At 41.8% G+C, this 20,431-nt stretch overlaps 1 protein-coding gene across 1 annotated transcript in view; it reads right to left on the reverse strand.

Annotated features, from left to right (window-relative positions):
• Positions 1–238: 238 nt before the first annotated feature.
• The window catches only part of PLA2G15 (phospholipase A2 group XV), a 30,529-nt gene continuing 10,336 nt past the window's right edge, over positions 239–20,431 (reverse strand). The window contains exons 2-6 of the mRNA XM_044987097.1: positions 16,698–16,854; positions 12,511–12,629; positions 10,248–10,346; positions 8,575–8,799; positions 239–4,552 (exon numbers count right to left, since the gene is read on the reverse strand). Coding sequence (XP_044843032.1) covers positions 4,041–4,552; positions 8,575–8,799; positions 10,248–10,346; positions 12,511–12,629; positions 16,698–16,854 — 1,112 coding nt within the window. The 3' untranslated portion in view covers positions 239–4,040. The remainder of the gene's footprint in view (positions 4,553–8,574; positions 8,800–10,247; positions 10,347–12,510; positions 12,630–16,697; positions 16,855–20,431) is intronic.

Genomic DNA, 20,431 nt, shown 5'->3' on the forward strand with positions numbered 1-20,431 from the left:
TGGTTTGAATTGAGCATTTACTTTAATGCAGAATGATGACAGCATTTGTATTTTCAGTTTCCCTTCTAAAGCAAGCTATGCTGCTATGTGGCTCAGCTCAAAATTTGGATAAAATGCTGCACTTTAAGCAGCAATAAGCATGAATACATTCACGACTTGTAGCATATGTGAGAGAGAGAGAGAGAGAGAGCGCGCGCGCGCGCCGCATCTGTAGTTGTGTTATCCATGACAAAAGACATTCAATATTAGATAAAGTTTATTATGTTATCAAAGTCTGACAATAAAATATGCAAAAATCTGTAACTCAGTCATTCATACACAAAGAGGAAAATATATAAAATGCTGGGTCTCACCAGATCATGTTCCATATAAAATACTGTTAAATTTAGAGCAGCAAAGTAACTGCCAAACATTCCCTGAATTTAAGAGGGTCTTGAATACACCTTGCTCCAAGAAATATCTGAATACCAAATATTCCTTCCTTTGGCCTACAACTCCTTTGCAATTATTGCTTGATATTAAAATCTTCTGTTCCGAGCAGAATCACATAGGGACCCTGCAGCAGCACTACAGTAACAGCTGAAGTCCCTCCAGCATTCTCTTTACATTTTGTTATAAATAAAAAATACATTTTGGTCCTTAACTACTTTTGGTTTCTGAAAATATCCTGAAAATGAAGATTAGGAGAAAAAGAGACATTCACAAATGGTAAGTAATTAGCATAACTCAGAAGGAATTTCAGCAAATCACACCTTTCAAACCAGTGAAGCAAAGCACCTGAGGTACTTTATTTTCCTCTTTCCAGCAATAATTATTTCCTCAGACTAGTTTCTCCACAAGAATGTAGAATACTTTAGACTGCATACTTTAACAGTCTTACAGCCAACCTGAAGAAGAGTTCTGTGTAAGCTTGAAAGCGTGTCTTTCACTAACGGAAGTTGGTCCAAGAGATACTACATGTCATCCATCTTGACTAATATCCTGGGACCAACATGGCTACAAAAACACTGCAACCAACCCTACTAAAGTGATTCTAAATAGACTTGAGTTTGCCGTCTAATGCAGAGGGTCACGCAATAAAGAAAACAGACTTCTAGTAGGAAAGAGAAATGCACAATTTAACTACTTCCACCTTTTGGGATGTATACCCCTGTATTTTAGGTACTCCATTTATTTCACACTGAGGACATCTCTATCCTGGGATTGCACGGTAGACAAAAAGAGCAGAGCTCAGGAGGATTTGACGGAAAATGAGAAATCAGAATTGTGATCCGTCTTACAAAGCACCCCCAACCAAAGGTAATCATCAGATGTGTGAATACTTTAACTATTGAGTCCTCCACATTCACACTTTAATGTAAGAGGTGTGCAATTCTGCTCAGGAAAGAAACAAGGATTTATGCTGACAAATCACAGCATGTCTACAAGTTTGGAGGGCTGTCAACTCCACTTTACCAGTGTTAAGTAAAAGCAAGAGAGCAGACTTATTGAGCACAAAAAGCGACTGGAGGGTCCATCTGTTAATGGAAAGCTAAGTGGACTAAAGGGTCATTGGGATGAAGGTAAAAGTATGAGATGGAATTAGCTGGAAACACAGAGCTGTGCATTTCCCAAAGGGAGAAAATACAGTAAGTATCAAATGCTAAATCAAAACAGAATAATCTGGTGCAGCTCTTTTAGAAGTGTCAATGTTTCTGCTTCTTCAAGTGTACAGAATACCAAAGCCAAAAAACCTCTTGCTGTAGATTTTTAAGCATTTTACAGATTAAGCACACAGTGCTGGACAGCTTCGTAAATAAACCAGTTCTAAAAAAAATCCTCCAGACCAGGTGGAGCCTGAGTCCCTTCTACAGCCCTACCGATATTCTTCAGTCTATGCTGGGAGCCAGTACAGATTCCAGTTCCTCCCATAATGGTGCTAGTTCACAAGCTTACATTCTACCTGGGTAAGTATCATAGATTTGAAAAAGCTGGACTTTTGAATCAGTTACTTTGCATAGTTGTATGTACTGCAGACCAGTCTTACAGTGGTTTGTTCACAATGGAGTTAGACCATATGAAGAGCCTTAGACTAGAACTGTGGTTCTTGGTACAGCAATCTGCAGAAGCCTACCAAAAACAGTCTGACTAAAAGGATTTCATCCTTCTGTTCTCTAAGATTTAAGCAGTCAGCCATGTGTTACACATAGCCAGTGGGCGACTCAGATCTGGCAGTGGACTAGCACACACAGCTGAGGCAGGAAAGTCTGTTTGAGCCATATAGTTGCCGAGCACTAGATCTTAGTTAAGTGATTCCAAGAGACAAACCTTCAATTCTACTGGGAAATGCTGGTCCTCCCTCAGAGACAGGGAGTTAGCCTTATTCTCTCTTCTGTACAGGGAGATATTTAACTTACCAGTGATCCCAGTCAGGATTTCTAGAAGTGTAGCTAATGCAAAATACATTAGAACCTTGAGCACTCTAGATCCACCCTGTGCCAGAGTGTTAACATTGTGCAGTGGCAAACACTCATGAGAGAAAGCTGTCAGATCAGCACATCCTAATCAAAGATTTCAATGGCAGCAAACAACCTCTATGCACTACAAGAATGGTTAAACTTTACCTTTTACACAACTGCAATCTCCTAACATTAGAAATCAATGGATTCTTAATTCTGTAGGATTTCTGATAAGCATAACTCTTAAGGTAACTTTTTTTCTGAAGAACCCTGCACCCTGGAAGTGTTCATAGCAGTTTTCTGAAAAATGCAATGACAAGTGGTCTACCATGGTTAAGCTACTGAAGTATTGTTTCATGGAGGGTTGCATGCTATACAATTTTCTGGGGCCTAATACATAGTGCCTCTTTTAAATGTTTGTTTCTCAACCCAAATTAAGAACTCATTACCCCTACAGGAAAGATATTTTACTCTATAAATACTCCACAATTCTAAGCTTTTTTTTTTTTCCAACTAAACATAATTTTGATCCAGTAGGAAAGATGGTTAGTTAGCTGGAAACTGGATCACAGCAGAATTGTACTTGGCTGAAAGCAAGATACATACAAAGGGGTTTTTCCCCCATTGTGGGAACTTTAATTTTTACTTGTTTTGGGTAGGAGGGGGCTTTGGTTTTTTGAGCTCTATTACCATTTGAACTAATGGAGATCCCATGTCAAAGTGACAAGTTAAGTCAGCACTTCACAAAAATTGCTGATACCAAGTTCCTGTGGATTTCAATGTACACACCATGTAGCCACAGCCATTGTACAAGGAGTGACAACTACTAACCTTTTATTTTAATTTTTTTAATTAAAGGGGGAAAAAATCTAAAGCATGAAGCCAGCAGCCTTAGACTCTTGATGCTAAGTCATCAACTTACTAAAGTTAAGGACAACTGGATTCTCTTTAATTTTTCCAAGACATCAAATAAGGAACTTCAGGTAATTAATGCACTTTCCCTCTTCTCCAGCAGCAGTACAAATGAACAAACAGGTGAGCTGGATATGACCAAAGTCCTGCAATATCTTAACTCCATGTCTATTTATAACATCTGCTTGGATCTTCATATTTACTAGCTTATTTATGGATAATGATTCAGAACTTGTGACCCTTTTGGAAAGTTCCTGTACTCAAAAAATCCTTCACAACCTCTCCCTTGCTTTAGTACAGAACTGACAGTAACCAGCAAGTAATTGTTTCCCTCACCCCAACTCTCCGAAGATCACAAGTAAAAAACGGTGTAGGCTGCACATATTGCACATAGGGTGTGAAAAATGTTCAAGTGAACTTCTGTATGAACACTGGACATTTGTCTAGCAGCACCAGAATACACATATGACCAAGCCTTTAGAATGTGAAACACTATGATGCATTATGAACACTAATCCAAGAGACAAGTGATCATTAAGGACACCAAACAGCTTTCTGAACACGGCCTGAAAAGAGACCAAATAAATAATCCAAGTATTTTAAAACCAAAGGATCAAAAGGCATTTTCCCCTCACTTAAGGGAAGGCATCACAGGTGATGGAGGAAAAAAAACACTGTCCACATAGAGTGTCACAAATCAAAAAGAAGTTTTTTCACATAGGAAATAGTTGTAGCATTAGACAGCATCTCAATATGCTCATTTCCTGATAGCTCAAACAATATCACCTCCTGCTTTTGCATGTCCACCCACTTTTGACATTGTAAGGCACTCTTCAAGTTCACTGTACCATCACCATCGCTGTAATAGATCTTGGGCTCTTTATCAGGAAAGGCCTCATAGTAGAATGAGTCAGGTGTTTCTACACCAGTGCCAACGAGACAGTGCAAACGCACACCAGGTGGTATCATCTGGTAGACCAAGGGCTCAGTGTTTTGTCTCATGAGCCAGCCATCCTCAAAGTTGATGTCCTTATAGAACTTTTGGTAATCCTGGAGAGTATAGTTAACTGTGGGTGTGCTTACAAAGATCTTATCTGGAGGCCATGTGTAATTGTAGGGGAGCAGCCAATTGGTTGAAACTGCAGATCTCTGCTGGTCTCGGATCTTAAGTGAACTGATGACAGGTATCCTGTTGTTGTCACCTACAAAATAGATTTTTGTTTTATTTATTGTACACTGAAATATCAATTACTGCTTATAATGATGGAATGAATGAGGAACCTACTTTCCTTACTAAAAGATTACAGAGTTTGACTGGAAATACATTAATCACTAGTAGGAAACAGTCTGGATGTTTTAAATACTGTAGATACAATTCCAATAACTGCTTATAACTTATAAAGAGAAACAAATTAGTTGACCAAATGACAGGGGCAAGAAACATTGCTAAAGACAACCTAGAAAGGCGTTTTCCTGAGGCTACCCTTCTGACATATTCCTTTAAGAAGAAAATATTTTCGACTTGGGCTCATTTGGGAGCTTTGGGCCCAAAAGTTCTTCACAACATCAATCATTAGGCAATCATTCTGGCCATCTGTAAAATTATCTTAAAATTCTTTTTCTAAAGGAATCACAGGTGCAGATTTTGCAGTGATTCACAGGGACACTCTTCCCTTAATGTTTTTGTTGGGAGAACAGGCTGGTGTTACCCCCTGTACATTTGTGCATTCAAGAGATCTCATGTGACAGCAGAAGAAACAAGGTGGACACCCAGGTTTTCACAGTTCAGTGATAGAACAGAGCAGCAGCTCCGGGCCAGTGAGGGAAGAGAAAGAGCCTGCCTTCTTCACAGCAACTGTTGGTCCAGGTCAGGAGACAGATGCTATGGGGAGACAGACAGCGTGGGGCTGCTCAGCAGTCAGATGGGACTCATAAGGGCTGGTGGTGGAGGACAGACTGGGGCAGGGGCTGAATTGTAGTGGAGGTGCAGGGCCACACGGGGATGGGGGGTGGCTGAGTGGAGGCACAGAGACATAGGGACAGGGGTAGGGGGTGTAGGGCCACATGGGGATGGGGAGAGAGGGTGTCTGAGTGGGGGTGGAGGGACATGTGGGCAGGGGGTGCAGGGACACATGGGGACAGGGGGAGATGTGCCTGACAATGGGAGAGGCTAGGGGTCAGTCAGGGTCTGCATGGGAAAAGCTCCCTAACAATCCCTCTCCCTCCTGCCCCCCCCCCAAATACCCTGTTCTATACTTTTCCCATTCACACCCAACAACCCTCCAAGTTCACATGCAGGCTCCTTCCCAGCAATTACTTCCTTCTCCCTCAGTTCTTCCGTTACCTCTGACTCTCCCAAGTCTTTGCACTGCTTTTGAGGGGTGCAGGATATACAGTTCTGTATTGTAGTCTAAATGAATTACTCAGAGTTCTGTATTAATATGCCTAGTAAGTATCAGAGGGGTAGCCGTGTTAGTCTGGATCTGTAAAAGCAGCAAAGAGTCCTGTGGCACCTTTATAGACTAACAGACGAAGTGGGTATTCACCCATGAAAGCTCATGCTCCAAAACGTCTGTTAGTCTATAAGGTGCCACAGGACTCTCTGATGCCTAGTAAGGAATCTGTTTGTCAAAAAACATTTCCTGAAACTTTTTTGTGGGCTATATTGGTACAGGCATGCTTACTGACAGGTATTTTGAAATAAATGATCAAAAATAATTGCAACTGGTGTGATTATATGGTGTTATTTTGACAGAATTTGAAAATATTGTGTACAGAATTTTTTGTTGCAGAACTCCCCCAGGAGTAAAAGAGTGTAAGTAACCCAGAAGAAAGTAAATAGAATGCTCCTATACATGAACAAGTGCACTTTCTGAACACTTACCCATGCTGTACCCCCCCAAAAAAAACAAAAAACCCCACCATCCTGCAAAATGTAGTACATATACCAAGTCAACAGCTATACAATGCCTTGAAATACCACCCAAAGTGTGCAGGAAGAATGTGAAACAACCAAAAGAAAAAAAAAAAAGATATTTTAATTGTTTTTAATATGCTGTATTTTTAAACTCACTAGATGGCACTATTGAGTCTCTGGTACAGTAAGGAGGGCTGTAGCACAATACCACTGGTGCCCTAACTAAGCTTGCCAGCATTTCCATATAATTGCAGCTAACGGTCAACATACCACCACCTGAATCTGATTAAGAAAGGAAACTGGAAGAGAGTAGAGTGAGCACCACAAGGTCCTGAAGATATTCCTGTCACATTGCTGAGGAAAATGTTTTCTACTTTGACTTTAACATTGAAGTTGTTCCTTGTAGCTCGTTTGAAAGCAGTTAAAAGACTTGTGCTTAAACACTTTTCCCTTGCTTTATCTTTTTGTATGACATAAAAAGTTCAATTGTGCCTCAAATGGCACACCCTCCGCTAAAGCCTAACACAGATTAATTCCAACATTGTCAGTTACACTCTGCCCACCTAACTTTCCCCTGCACTATTGTTCACTTCCTGTTGATACTGTTTCGTGCTGCTGTACGCTGTTAGTGACTACATTCTGTCCCAGTGATGGCTGTATTTCAGTAGAAACTGAAGTGAATCTTCTGTATGCATATGTACGAACAGCCACTTTGTGATGAGAGATGCTACGTACAATAAATATTGCTCAGGCAGTAACAAGAAAGAAGCAAAACACTGTAGGTATGGGGAGATCCTAAGTGGTGCTGTTTAATTCTGCTCACATCCTGTATCACCTGGACACCATGCAAAGTTAGTTATCCAGTAAAGCCTCCTGCTCTGAATATTTAGAGTACACCACATGAAAAAGTCAGTTTCTGCAGAAGCCTGAAAGCCACAAGATGCCATTTGGGGGAGGGAAAATCAATTTTGCAATGCTATGTTGACAAAAATAAACAATTGCATATATCCTTTGGGCGCTTACATTTTCAGCTTTTTAATTAGTGGCTTTGAGTTGTACATTCCCATCTCAAAACCAAGTGCCTTATTTAAGCACATTAAATGTTTTTTTGAAGCACCAACGCCTCATAAGCACTTTGATATATGTCCTTCCTAATTTTCTTGATGTAAAAGTGTTTCAGGAACAAAAACTGCAAACAAACCTATCATAAGTTAGTAGTGAACTAAGAGGAAGCTAAAGGTCTTAATAGTTAAGCAGCAATATGCAAAAATTAATTCACCCCTCTGCTACAGGAGATGTTTAGGCATGACCATATGATACTGAAATTACAAAAAGGTACACTGCGTACTGTATGTTCTTTTTACTCAGGAGCAATTCTTTGACGATTAGTGAAAGAACAGTGTCTGTATTAAACAAAGTCAGGATAAAGAAATTTAAGTCTCATGCCTGGCGTCTTTGATATTCACTTCAGCTACTAAAACATTACCTCTCATTACTACCAATATATAATGCCACACATTTTGAGAGATTTGTTTTCTTAAAAACCACGTTAAATGTTAAGGTGTGTGTGCCTTGCAAAGACTTTTGCAGGTGGCCATGCTTCTGCCATCACTCAGGTTTCCACATACTTCGAGAACTGCCAAGCCTGCAGTTATAAAAGAGCATTTAGAAGCTTCCAAGTCAGTTTTGCAATACAAAATTGAGAATAATAAGAGCTTGGAAGGATAGCAGCAAGGAATGGAATGTGCTAGAGACTCTACCGTGCTGGGTTAGGCAGCCATACAGCTGCAAACGGGGACAGACAAAATAAGCAAGCAGCAGCAGAGGGGACAGAGGGAGGAAAAGTACTGAGATATGGCGGGGGAGGGGAGAGAATGCGTTTCCAGGCCTGTAAGGTCCCAGCTGTTCCTCCTACCTGCTCCTAGGCCCATTCCAGTCCCTCTCGGTCCCAGTGTCCTCCCCCTCCCAATGGATGCAAGAGTTTACGCAGGGGGAAAGCCCACACAATATTCCCACTGTGGTGGCAATAGCCCCTTGTGCCCCGATTCCATCACCCTAAAAAGAAGGAAATAGGACAGCTCAATACTGGGATACGAAAATTCAACCATATTCTATATAAGAGGGGAATGGAGTTTGGAAATCGTGCCTGAAACTGGGGCAATTATAAGCTTATGGGCTGAAAGCCGTTTTTTAATTGAAAGTTGATAGCATCTCAAACTCAGTTCTCTAATGCTATGGTTAACAGTAACCCTTTAACATCCTGTGGTAGCTTCCATTTAAATTCAAGTATTTAAGCAGGTTACCTACCTGAAGCCAGCACACGAAGGGTTTTAGCCACTCCTCCCCATGGAGCACCCAGTGACACATAGTCCTTTATGTACTTGTCTTTCCAATCCTGAGTCTGATGGTTGAGGAAATACAGAGTATACATATTACCCATACTGTGGGCAATTAAGACCACAGGACCTCCATTTTCTTCATACATCAACTCAATCATCTTTCGAAGGGCCACAAAATAGTCTCCATTCTCATCTAGAAACATCAAGACAGCATAGTTAAGTAGAGAGGTTGTTTGCAAATGCCATCTTTCAACATACAGTGTTTTAAAAGCTTAGCTTTTGATGCTGTAAGTAAAGAGAACAGGTTCATACCATTAATTCAAACAGCATATTGCTAGAAGCCAAATTTTTCTCACTTTTCATGTGCTTAGAATTGTTTCTAAAAATGTAGAAGTGAATTGTTTCAAGCTCAGAAGACTATTTATACTGCTTCTCTCTCAGTAGCATGTATTTATCAAAGGGCAGGCTTTTCAAAAAAGTGCTCTACATTGGTCTAATGTCTCCCGCTGAATTCAATGGTAAAACTTGCACTGACTTTAATGGGAGTAGAATTAGGCCAGCACCGAGCACTTCTGAAAATCCCACCTGAAGCTACTTGGAAAATCACCTTTATTCTTAACTTGAAAGACAGTAAGTTAGAAGCCTTAGAAAAACTCCCATTTTTGCCCACTGAGTAAAACCATGGCTTTTCAGTCCAGCTGCATTTTTGACCTTTTTAAAATTCTATAGGCAGCAGTTGCCTGCCAACTTGTTTTATTTTGTCAATGGATTTAATAAGATTTAACAAGACTAGTCACTGCTAATTTAGAGATCCTGTTAGTGCCTTCTGAGACAATACCACTCCTGTCTGTAACATGTAACTAAATATTCATCAAACCGAAGAAAACCTAATAAAATGCATCTCTCTATCCTCATAATCCTTTTAGGCGAGCTGCAGACCAGTCTGTTACCAAACAATCAGGGTTGTTGATTTTCATCAAGAAGTTCCCTGGATTTCAAAATAAGACCATGTCTCAGTTCTAGATCTTTCAGAATTAAACTCTTCAGGGCAGGGCAACAGCCTGGGACACTAAAATGTTACATGCATGAATGTGCTGCTTCTTCATTTTGTCTTCGCATGTAATATGAAGAGTATATTTTTTATCTCAAACTATAGACAGGAGATAGTAAAGTGAGACTAGAGTGCGATAAAGAGTACAGGGTGTCTGACCTTCTTACACAGCTAAAAGAATGTGTAAATGCAGGATATAGGTTTGAACATTACCCCTTAGCCTTGAATTTTAATGACACTACACACGGAGGAGCCAATTTCTCCAGACAAAGCAATTAAGTAACAGAGTTAGACTTTGAGGCAACATTGTGGTCCTGTGGATTATGCCTTGCTAATAGATGACCAGGTTTATTTCAGGGAGGTGCTGTAGAACTTTCCAATATTATTACTTATAGGGCTTTGTTCCATGTCTAATGTAGTTTTATCAAAATTCCTGTGGAGTTTTCCCAGAGTTAAGACCCTAACAGTCACTCTAATCAGGATTAGGATTGTAAAAGGGATCTCATGAAGAAAAGCGTAATAAATTCAGCCAAATTTATTGCCTAGGAAGTCAATAAAATGACTAATTCAGGTAATGAAGTTTCATTTACTTGGTGCCTTCCGCCAATCATAGGGAGCTCCTCTTACATCTTTATCTCGCTGGTAGCCCCAGTCTACCAGACTCTGCACCAGTGTGTAAAAGTAAGTGCCTGTAGACAGAAAAAGAAGAGATCAGCATCACAACAGCCTTATTGGGCATCCATCAATAATGAAACTGAAGTTTAACTCCAGTTACATTATTCTGCCTCCATACAAATAGAAGATTACTTTAGTCCAAGACACAGTTTAAACAGCTGGCTGCATTAGGCAAAGTGAAGGATGTTAGGTATGTAGCAAAGATACAAAGGGGTTTTATTCTTCTGAAAAATTCTCTAAACTGTTGAGACAATCCCTACAACAACTTTTTTCCATCTACCTTCCTTTTGTACATGCTGCACTTAATCATAAATACGGTGGCTTACCAATGTGCAGATAATAGTGCAATAAACTATTCTCAATTCTAAGAGATTGTGTACACTAGAGTTTTTACAATGAGCTGACCACCAAATAACTGCAGGAAGATAACATTTGTACAGACTAGTCTGGGCCCTCCAAATACATTTTTTCCTGGATACAGACACTTGTGATTTGCTCTAGGATAGGAACTACTGTGAAACTAGTTTTATTTCCATCAAAAGATTAGGAATTTTAATCCACTTGAGTTGGCTGAACACAATGCTTTGATAGCAAACAATGGACAGAGTATTTGCAGACTAGTTATCTCAAGTGATAAGGTAAACTGCATTTTATTTAACCTTTTATTTATCCCTCTAGTAAAGGAGGGAGTACAGTTATATCCAAAACAAACACTGCAACGAAAGATGAAACCTGGAGACACAGGGCTGCATATTAGAGCAGAATCCTTCAAAGCCCATTTAACTGGAGGCCTAAAACATCTTTAAGGCCATCAAAATTGGGTTTGTTCATTTTGGATTAGTACCTTCTCTACCAAAAGTCCTATCAGCAGTTTGGGCTGATTTAAATACTGATTTCTAAAGTAACTGAGACTGCTGTTTAAGTGTGTTTTATATTAAAAAGGTCAGAGGGAGATTGTAAATGCACTATTATCCCTTCATGGACTGTTTAAGACTATAAAGCCAATTAAAAAAATATATATAGCCTTTCAGCAAAGGAAGGACAATCACACAGCAAAATCAGTTAGCAGCCGATTGTGCTTTTAAGTGCAAGCTGCTCCCATATGCTCTTCTCACCAAGACCTGCATGATAAAGTGCACTATTAATTCTGGTCAACCAGTAAACCCCATTTGTAAAGTAGGCTACTGGATGTTCAAGTATCATCCTACCACCAAGTGCACACATTACATTTATTTTCCATCACTGCAAGTACACGTTCTGTGAAAGAGTTGCTGTATTAGTCTAAGAAATCTTTGTATCACAAGTGGCAGTAACAGGCTAATACATCAAATCTAACCCCCCATTACTTCAACTTTTGGGTCAGAGATTTAAGCATCTCCCAATGAGATTGTGCTATGAAAATTGTCAGTATGTCAGATGTATTTTTCTCAGGAATTCGTAGTCATGAGATACAGCAGCTGGGGCTAAATTACCCCTCTATTTAGAGTCCATTACTGTATGAATTTTTTGAGGGAAAAGGGAAGAAAAGGAAGAGTGCCAGATCTCCCAAATTCATACAGTGGGTATGGAAATCCATTCCACTGAGGGCTACCTGGCTTGGGGCTGCTGCAGCAAAGAGAAGGGTTTTTTTATTATTATTAAAAGTTTCCTGATTATTTTCACATAGCTTTTTCTATGCACTCAGTCTCACTTCCTACAGAAGCCTTTAGGATGATTGTTGGAGTTTCACTCTGAGAATTTTAATTCTGAATACATTTTAACAGATTGGCGAGCACTCAGTTCTGCCCCATTTGTTCATCAGACAAAGTTCTCAGGTTAGCCACATGACATGTAACATATGCACAATATTTTTTGTTGTTGTGGTGTGTGTGAGTGTGTGTGTTTTTCTCTGACAGGACAATACACCGGGGCTTTGGAGCTGTGCTCCGCTCCAGCTCCAGACAAAAACCTGCAGCTCCACTGCTCTGGGCTCCACTCCAAAGCCCTGTGAATACACAATACTAATGTTTATAAGCAAAATGAACACACGTGCTATCCTACTTCATACAAATGCTACATAGCTTTCCTTGGACTTCAGTAGGGAACTGTGAATTGAAATTGCAGTCCTCTAAAGTGCTGTATATCAGATATAATGGAAAAGGTATTAAACATGTGACAATGAACAAAACTAGTACATACCAACACTTCTTTTACTAGGGTCAAGGAATTCCAAGGAAAATGTTTGTCCAAACCCTGGGACTTTGACATCCACTCCATCCGGAGGCTCTGTGATCTTACTTGTTCGATTGTATATTAACCTGGGGGAAAAGGAAAAACATAATAAATATGAGACGTACCATCTTACTACTTAGCACAGTGCTCTGCACTATTTTTGAAGTGGGGACCATTTTGGCAAAAAACCTTCAATGTGAGAGCCACATGGGGTGGGGCTGAGGGGTTTGGAATGTGGGAGGCGGCCCAGGGTAGGGCAGAGGGTGCAGTGTGGGGGTGAGGGCTCTAGGGTGGAGCTGGGGATGAGGGGTTTGGGGTGCAGGCAGGGGCTCAGGCAGAGGGTTGGGATGCAGGGGCGAGGGGTTCAGGATGCAGGAGGGGGCTCAGGGCTGGGGCAGGGGATTGGGATGAGAGGGGATGAGGCTCTGGCTGAGGGTGTGGACTCTGAGGTGGGACCAGGGATGATGGGCTCAGGGTGCAGGAGGTGGCTCAGCGCTGGGGCAAAGGGTTGGAATGAAGGGGTGAGGGATGCGGGGTGAGGCCAGGGATGAGGGGTTTAGGGCTGGGGCAGATGGTTGGGATGGGGGGGGGGGAGGCTCTGGCTGGGGCAGCGGGTGCAGGCTCTGGGGTGGGTCCAGGGATGAGGGATTTAGAGTTCAGGAGGGGGTTCAGGGCTGAGGCAGAAGGTTGGGATGGGGGGGCGGCTTTGGCTGGGGAAGAGGGTTGGGATGCCAGGGGAAGAGGGGAGGGCTCTGGCCAGGGGTGTGGCCAGGGATGAGGAGTTTGGGGTGCAGGCAGGCTGCCCCGGAGCTGGGGTCAGAGGACTCCCCACAGCTCTCTCCCTGCCAGCAGGCAGCACAGGAGCTCCGGGGCCGAGGGAGAGGCCCACAGCAGCCCTGCAAGCCCCAACTTGCTCCCCTCCCCAGTTCCCGCCCACCCCTTACCTCTCTACTCTCCAGGTCCCTGCTGCATGGCCCTTTAGAGCTGCTGCGCGGCTATTTACAGCCTGCCATGCAGCTTAGAGGCAATTTAGGGAGCCGCACTTAGGGTCGATGGGAGCCACCACTGGCTTTGTGGGCCTTGCACCGAAGAACACCAACTTAGCAGCTCTCAACTAAGAGGGGACTTATGTTTGCTGAATACAATAAAAAGGATTAAGGATTAAGAGCTACTACCTACATGGAACAGCACAAAGCCCAGGCACTACTACAAGGGTACTTCAATACACAAGTGGTTACACACAGTGCAAACAAAGTTTTTTGTACTCTTCTACTTAGTTTCTGAACAGAAGAGCATAGAGCTCTATCTTCAGTCTGTAGAAACTGGGTGTATGGTAAAGGGCGCAAACGTCAGTCCCAGGGAGACAGTATGAAATGCCTTGTATGGTCGGGGATGCATCACTCTGCGTCTGGCAAGAAGCTAGAGAAACTCGTTATGAATATAAGTAAAGTAATGCAACAGGGGAGAACAGAGCACTAAAAGGAGACTTCAGTATAGGTCCCCTAAATAGAAGTAAGCTAATCAGGTCTAACTAGGAACAGCTGTCCAGCTGGAAGGAATATTTCAAAAGCCATAACCAGCAGTAAAGCAAAGGCCTCTTGGGAAAGAAAGATTACAAGGACAGACAGACATTAAGTATTTTGTAGCTCCTGTTCAGATTCCATGTATCTCAAGAGGGTCTGAAGTGTCTGGAATGCAGATTTTTTACCCCCACAACAACCAGTCTAACTGTTTTACTGGTACTTCAAGTCTGCAAGCTAAACATTTGTTTGTCTCTACAATAAGTGAAATAATTAAGCTATTTTGAGTAATCTGTCAGAGAACAAATGCTCAAAACAATTAACTGTAAAACAGATCTCTTGTAGGTAATGCAAACCTAGATTTCAGTTAGATTCTGTTGGCCCAGGGCCCCAGGAAAAGGGAAGTGTTGTGAGTACCCGTGCTTCTCTATTAGGCTCTTCGACTTGCTAGATTTCTCTCTGGTCATTCATCAAATAGCAATGAAAGAGCTACCAATAAGCCACTTAAGAGTATACTTACACTGCAACTATAAACTTGTTGGGTGACCGGGTTATAATATTTGTCATTTGACATAGTATATGTGAAGTGCAGATGAGTCATTAAATGTGTTGGAGAACCAGTTTAAAGTCTTAGACCAAGGAAGCCACTAACATAGTCAGGTGCCCTGTTTACATTACAAAATAGAACTGGACTTTACCCAAGTTGTAATAAGATCTGCTTCAAAATACTTATTTGCAGCATGGGGTGCCTTATAGGCAACAGCATTAAAAAAGCCATCTCTAAGGACATGCCTACGCAGGGACACTCAAGAAAGTCAGGGACTATCAGCTCTCGAGTGATTTTAGTCTGCATCCTGCAAGATGGGTAGGTTACCAGACAGAGCTCTAGCCTATACCTCAAGTCAGGTCAGCTAGTCTAGATTAAAAGCACCAAACTTGGTTAGAGCAGTGGTTTTTAAACTGCAGGTCGTGACTGAGTATTGGGTTGTGGAATGTCAGGCACTGGGTCGCGGCGGCTCTGGTCAGTACCGCCACCGGGCCATTGAAAGTCCTGTCTGTGGTGCTGCCCGGCTAAGGCAGGCTAGTCCCTACCTGTTCTGACATGTCCTCATTTAGGGGCTTCAAGTGACTACGACCAAAAATGTCTTTCATCTGGTCAATTTCCCCAGGGTAGATCTTAGCCTTTATGACTTCCATACTGGAGTACTGCAGTGCACTCTACCTAGGACTATCAAGTGAATGTAAATGCCTACCTACTTGGTAGCATTAGCCAGGGCCGCCAAGAGGATTCAGGGGGGCCTGGGGTCTTCGGTGGCGGGTCCCGGAGCGAGTGAAGGACCCACCGCCGAACTGCTGCTGAAGACCTGGAGCCGAAGGAGCCCTCACTGCTGAATTGACATAGAAGATCTGGAGCAGAAGTAGTTCCGGGTCTTTGGCAGCAGGTCCTTCACTCGATCCAGGTGTGTTCAGCAGCACTGAAGGACCTGCCGCCGAAGACCCCCCAAAAACTCTCATGGGGGCCCCTGCAGGGCCCGGGGCAAATTGCCCCACTTGCCCCGCCCTCCCCAGCATTAGCCACAGAGAATAAATAGCTTCCTGTCTATCAGTTTCCACATGCAATAGAAGGTGCTGACATCAATCCAGAAATTCCTATATGGTTTGGGTCTTGACTGGCCTTTCCCTACATGCTGCCAAGACAACTAGAGGTGCTCTAAGATTTCCTAGATTTGAGCATTTGGACCTGGAGACCAGACACGCCCTGAAAACCCTTCAGCTCTAGAAGTTGCTTCCCTTAGACACAATTGAGACATTCAGGACATGGTGTAAGATGCCTTGTTTACAGAGGCTTCTGCCTGAGGCAGAGAAGAGGATTGAGAAAAATTATGCTGAGGTGCTTTAAAGTTGCATTTAAAATATCAGATTCATTTCATTAGCGGAGGAACATTTTTTAAAGTCAACTGGCTAAAATGTGGGCTTGTAACAATGTTAAAATGCCATCCCCGACTTGGGCAATCCATCTACCAACCTAGGGAACCATGTTATGGATTTTTGCCGAGTCCAGAACCTTTCAAGTCCGGTACATAGACAACAGCTAGAAATGTGCTAGTGTAGTATTTTTATAGTACTGCACTATACAAGAAGTTAACACCTGCTAGCTGGGGATTTTGATTTGCTATATAGTTTTGTACACCTAGTAGCAGTTAGAAGTTTAATGAGGGAAGACACCAATGCCATATACAGATATTTAAAACTATTCTAATGAAGCAGATTTGGTATTTTAATTGCTAGTTGTAGGTTTCTTTTTCAAGAACCTTCATTGCAAATTAATGTTGAATTGCTTAGAGCCTATGGGACAGTAGAGTTATGCCGTTTTTTAGAACAAAGGCACTTAAAGGAGACTTTTCTTGATATGCAACCTGAAGATGCCTCAGTTTTATCCCATTATCCTACCTAAGGCTTCCCCTCCCCCTACATGCCACCCAAACAGCTAGTGAAAAATCTTCTTGCTACTCCTGAATTGGAAGAAAGATTTATAGATTGCATATATTTATGTAAGGTGTTTGAGCCTGATGGGAAGGGTGCAGGAAAAATCTGAAGAACTCCATATTTCTCCTGACAGGGCTGTGGTCCTACCTGATATTGTCTATCCAGCAGTCAATGATGACAGGCAGAAGCAATTCTAAGTTCAGCCAGAGCGTAAAGTAACTGTCTGTCTTCTTGGAGCAAAGGTAGTGCACCACTGTGGGTTTGTCCAATTTGGCTTCCAACTGGTTACCCAAATCCCCTGGGACTGCAAGAAACACATAAAAAGCAGAAATATACTATCAGACTACAAGTAAAAACCTGTTACTGAATTAGTGATTGTATATGCTTGTTTTCCATGCTACTCTACCACTGTATGACTGCAGTTATATTACTGCATCAGCAAAGATACTTGCTAGATTTTGTAAATGGACGAAAGGCGTTATTATAGGAAGACAGGGCTGGTGCGGAGAAGCTACATGAATTCTTTGCATTGATTTTGACTGCAGAGGATGTGAGGGAGATTCCCAAACCTGAGCCTTTTTCTTAAGTGACAAATCTGAAGAACTGTCCTAGACTGAGGTGTCAGTAGAGGTTTTTGAATAAATTGATAAATTAAACAGTAAGAAGTCACCAGGACCAGATGGTATTCACCCTAGAGTTCTGAAGGAACTCAAATATGAAATTGCAGAACTACTAACTGTGGTGTGTAACCTATCACTTAAACAAGCCGCTGTACCAGATGACTGAAGGATCGCTAATGTGAGTGATTTTTTAAAAAGGCTCCAGAGGCAATCCTTGGAATTACAGGCCAGTAAGCCTAACTTCAGTACCAGGCAAATTGGTTGAAACTATAGGAAAGAACAGAATTCGCACACACATAGATGAACACAAAAAGTTGAGGCTTTTGTAAAGGCAAAACATGCCTCACCTACCTATTAGAATTTGGGGGGGGGGGGGAAGATGTTATCTTAAAACAGGAGCATCACAAGCAGATTGTATCAAAGCCTTATCAAAAAACCTCTGTGTCCCGTAGAGAGTAATCCAACAGCTTTTGGAAGACAGAAATTTTTCCTTCAGAATATTGCAACACTAACTGGTGACAATTTCTTATTTAACATTTTCACCACTACCCACAGAAAAATGAATTTGGATCGTATTTCTTTCACTTCATTATTAGAGCTTTATTTTCAGTACTTTGTATCTGCTGGCATAACAGCCTCATTTCATTTAGTCGGGTTATAGTTTACTAATCTGCACATATATCCCTTGTCCTTTGCATCCAGGTTTTAGAAATGACATTATGGTCTTGACACTAATGTTATAGTATCTATCCCTAGTCAGCATGCAGATGGTATGCTATTTTTACCTTTTTTGCAATGTATTATTCTCTCCAATACAGAAAACTGTCAGCCTTGGCATTTGTCAACCATTAGTACCAAGACTTGCACAAAAATGACTAAAACCAAGCAAGATATTGAGCAACTAAAAAAAGCTTGACAGACTCAGCTCAGGCAGCATTACATTACTACTTTCCAATGTGTCTTACTCTGCAAGAGAGATTATTTGCTCTCTTGGAGAACCCAAGCCAACGAATATAACTACCCAGCGCTATTTTAAATTTACTGAATTTGCCTTTTTTTGTTGGAGACATAACAGGCCATGTGCTGCAACAATGCAAGTTCCTACTAGACTTAATTCATTCCATTTTACTACACTTGTCAGATTCACTGCTGTTCTAATTCTGACTGGCCATATGGCTGTCTCAAGCACTTCAGGTGAAAGAAAAAAACTAATCAGAATTTGGTTTGGAACAGATTACGACAGACAAATCAAGAACCAGTACGGATTAACTTCCACCTATATAACAATTTTAAAAAGACTTGCAAAGAGAAAGTTGTGGCAAAGTCAACCAAATAACAATATTCCAACTCCAAAAGCAGTAGTGGGTTTGCTGAACAGTTATGAAACTTTTTGACTCAAAAAATGAACATTCTGAAATTTCCCTTCTACACTCTTCCCAATCCACTTTCTATTCCCCCTTCTACCATCATGCAAATGAAGTTAAAACAATTAGGGACACTTTTACAAAACATGAGAAAGCGCAGGCCCACAAGTAAAAATGCATGTGCATTTACTGTGACTGGAACTGAGCTTCCAAGTGTAAGTGGGTTTTGCAGATTACCAGCTAGTGGTGTAGCAGTCCATTTAGCATGTGTGCAGCTGTACACTTTCCAATATGTACACCTGGATCTTGAGACTTTTAAATGCAGGACTGCAGAGTTTACAGTTTGATTTTTTCACCCCTCAAAACTAATCTAATCAATCAAAACATAAGATTTTACTATTTATAGTGTCCTATTATCCAAAAAATAGTAACTGTGTGCTGCCAAGTTTCCTCGAAAGGAAAACAGGTGGTACACCAACCCACATAATTTTTACACAGTACTCTCCCCACATATTCCTTTCCAAGAAGTCACACCTCTAAAATAATAAAACAGTAAAAGATTTTTCATGTATACACATACTTTTCCCTACTTTTGGAAAACACTCGGAAATAATTGATTTCCCATTTCTGTAGACTAACATGTATAGCCAAGTGAAGACAGTCATATAGTCTGTTTAAAACAAACTTGTAATAAAAGCAAGGTCATGCACAGCTCGCTGCAATAAATTGGCATAACTTGCCTGAAGGCTTCTGAAATCAGCCTCAGAACATAAGTTTCCACAAACAGCAGCAAAAATTAGATAGAACAGGTTACATAGCTTCCAGGCAACAAGGCAGAGCCGGAACTTCAATTATAAGAGCAAATATAAGTTCTGGCACGGTCTCTAGTCAATAAACAGCTGCATATCTATTTCTTGACTTCTGCATCTTTGGGTTGGACATTTTAAGGAATGAGGCTTTGAAATAGCAGAAATAGCCATGGTTCAGCTATTTGTATTAAATCTTAGGGCATGTTAGTTTATAGCATTATTCTATTTTTCCTTCATTAATTGAACCTTCTAAGAAGCTCACTCTGCTAAAGTGCTAGACTGGAGCAGCACTCTGCATGTGCAAGTCACTTGTTTTACTTTCTTGTAAAGTGCTGAGAGAGACTGATGACCCAGGAATACATGTTGAGACAGATAAAAAGAGCTCCTATTTTAAGTTGGCCTACTGAGAGCAAATCACCATCAACTGCTGATCCCAGCAATCTCATACTAGGGTGTGGAGAAATTTAAACTCTCGCCACCTCCTCCTCACCACCCTCCAGTTCTTTTCTGTGGAAACTTTGGGGTACATATATAGTTTAAAATAGATTCCTAAAGGTATCTCAAAGTCACCAGTGATAAAGAACTTCAGTTGGGTATGCAAGATAGTGAGCAAGTCTGTTCCCCTAGCCCAGCAGTTCTCAACCCATGGCCCGCAAACTTGCTGCTCTGATCTGAATGGGGCTGGGGCTGGCTGAGGGGGAGACAGCATCTGGAAACCTGCTGGAGGGCTCCTGCCAGCAGGGGGCTGCTGACACGGGGCCGGGGGGGGGGGGCAGGAGAGTGAGTCTCTGGGCAGGTTTGTGGGGAGGGGGCACTTGGGCAGTGGGACACTGGGAACTAGGGGTGCCGCAACACCCTCAGGCATTAGGCCGCCCGGGTCAGGGTCTGGGTCCTAGCTTCCCAGCTCCATGTACAGGGCTCCGCTCCTTGTCATAGCGGACTGTGGGGGAGGGTGCTGTGGTTCTCAACCTGAGGTCCACATAACACATTAATAGGTTGAGAACCACTGCCCGAGCCTATTCTATAAAGAAGGTGTAGAGAGAGGGGGGGAAAGAATTTGGATCTGTTGTCTCAAATGTTTTATTCTG

Source organism: Mauremys mutica, chromosome 14 (genome assembly GCF_020497125.1).
Source record: "Mauremys mutica isolate MM-2020 ecotype Southern chromosome 14, ASM2049712v1, whole genome shotgun sequence".
Lineage (NCBI taxonomy): Eukaryota > Metazoa > Chordata > Testudines > Geoemydidae > Mauremys > Mauremys mutica.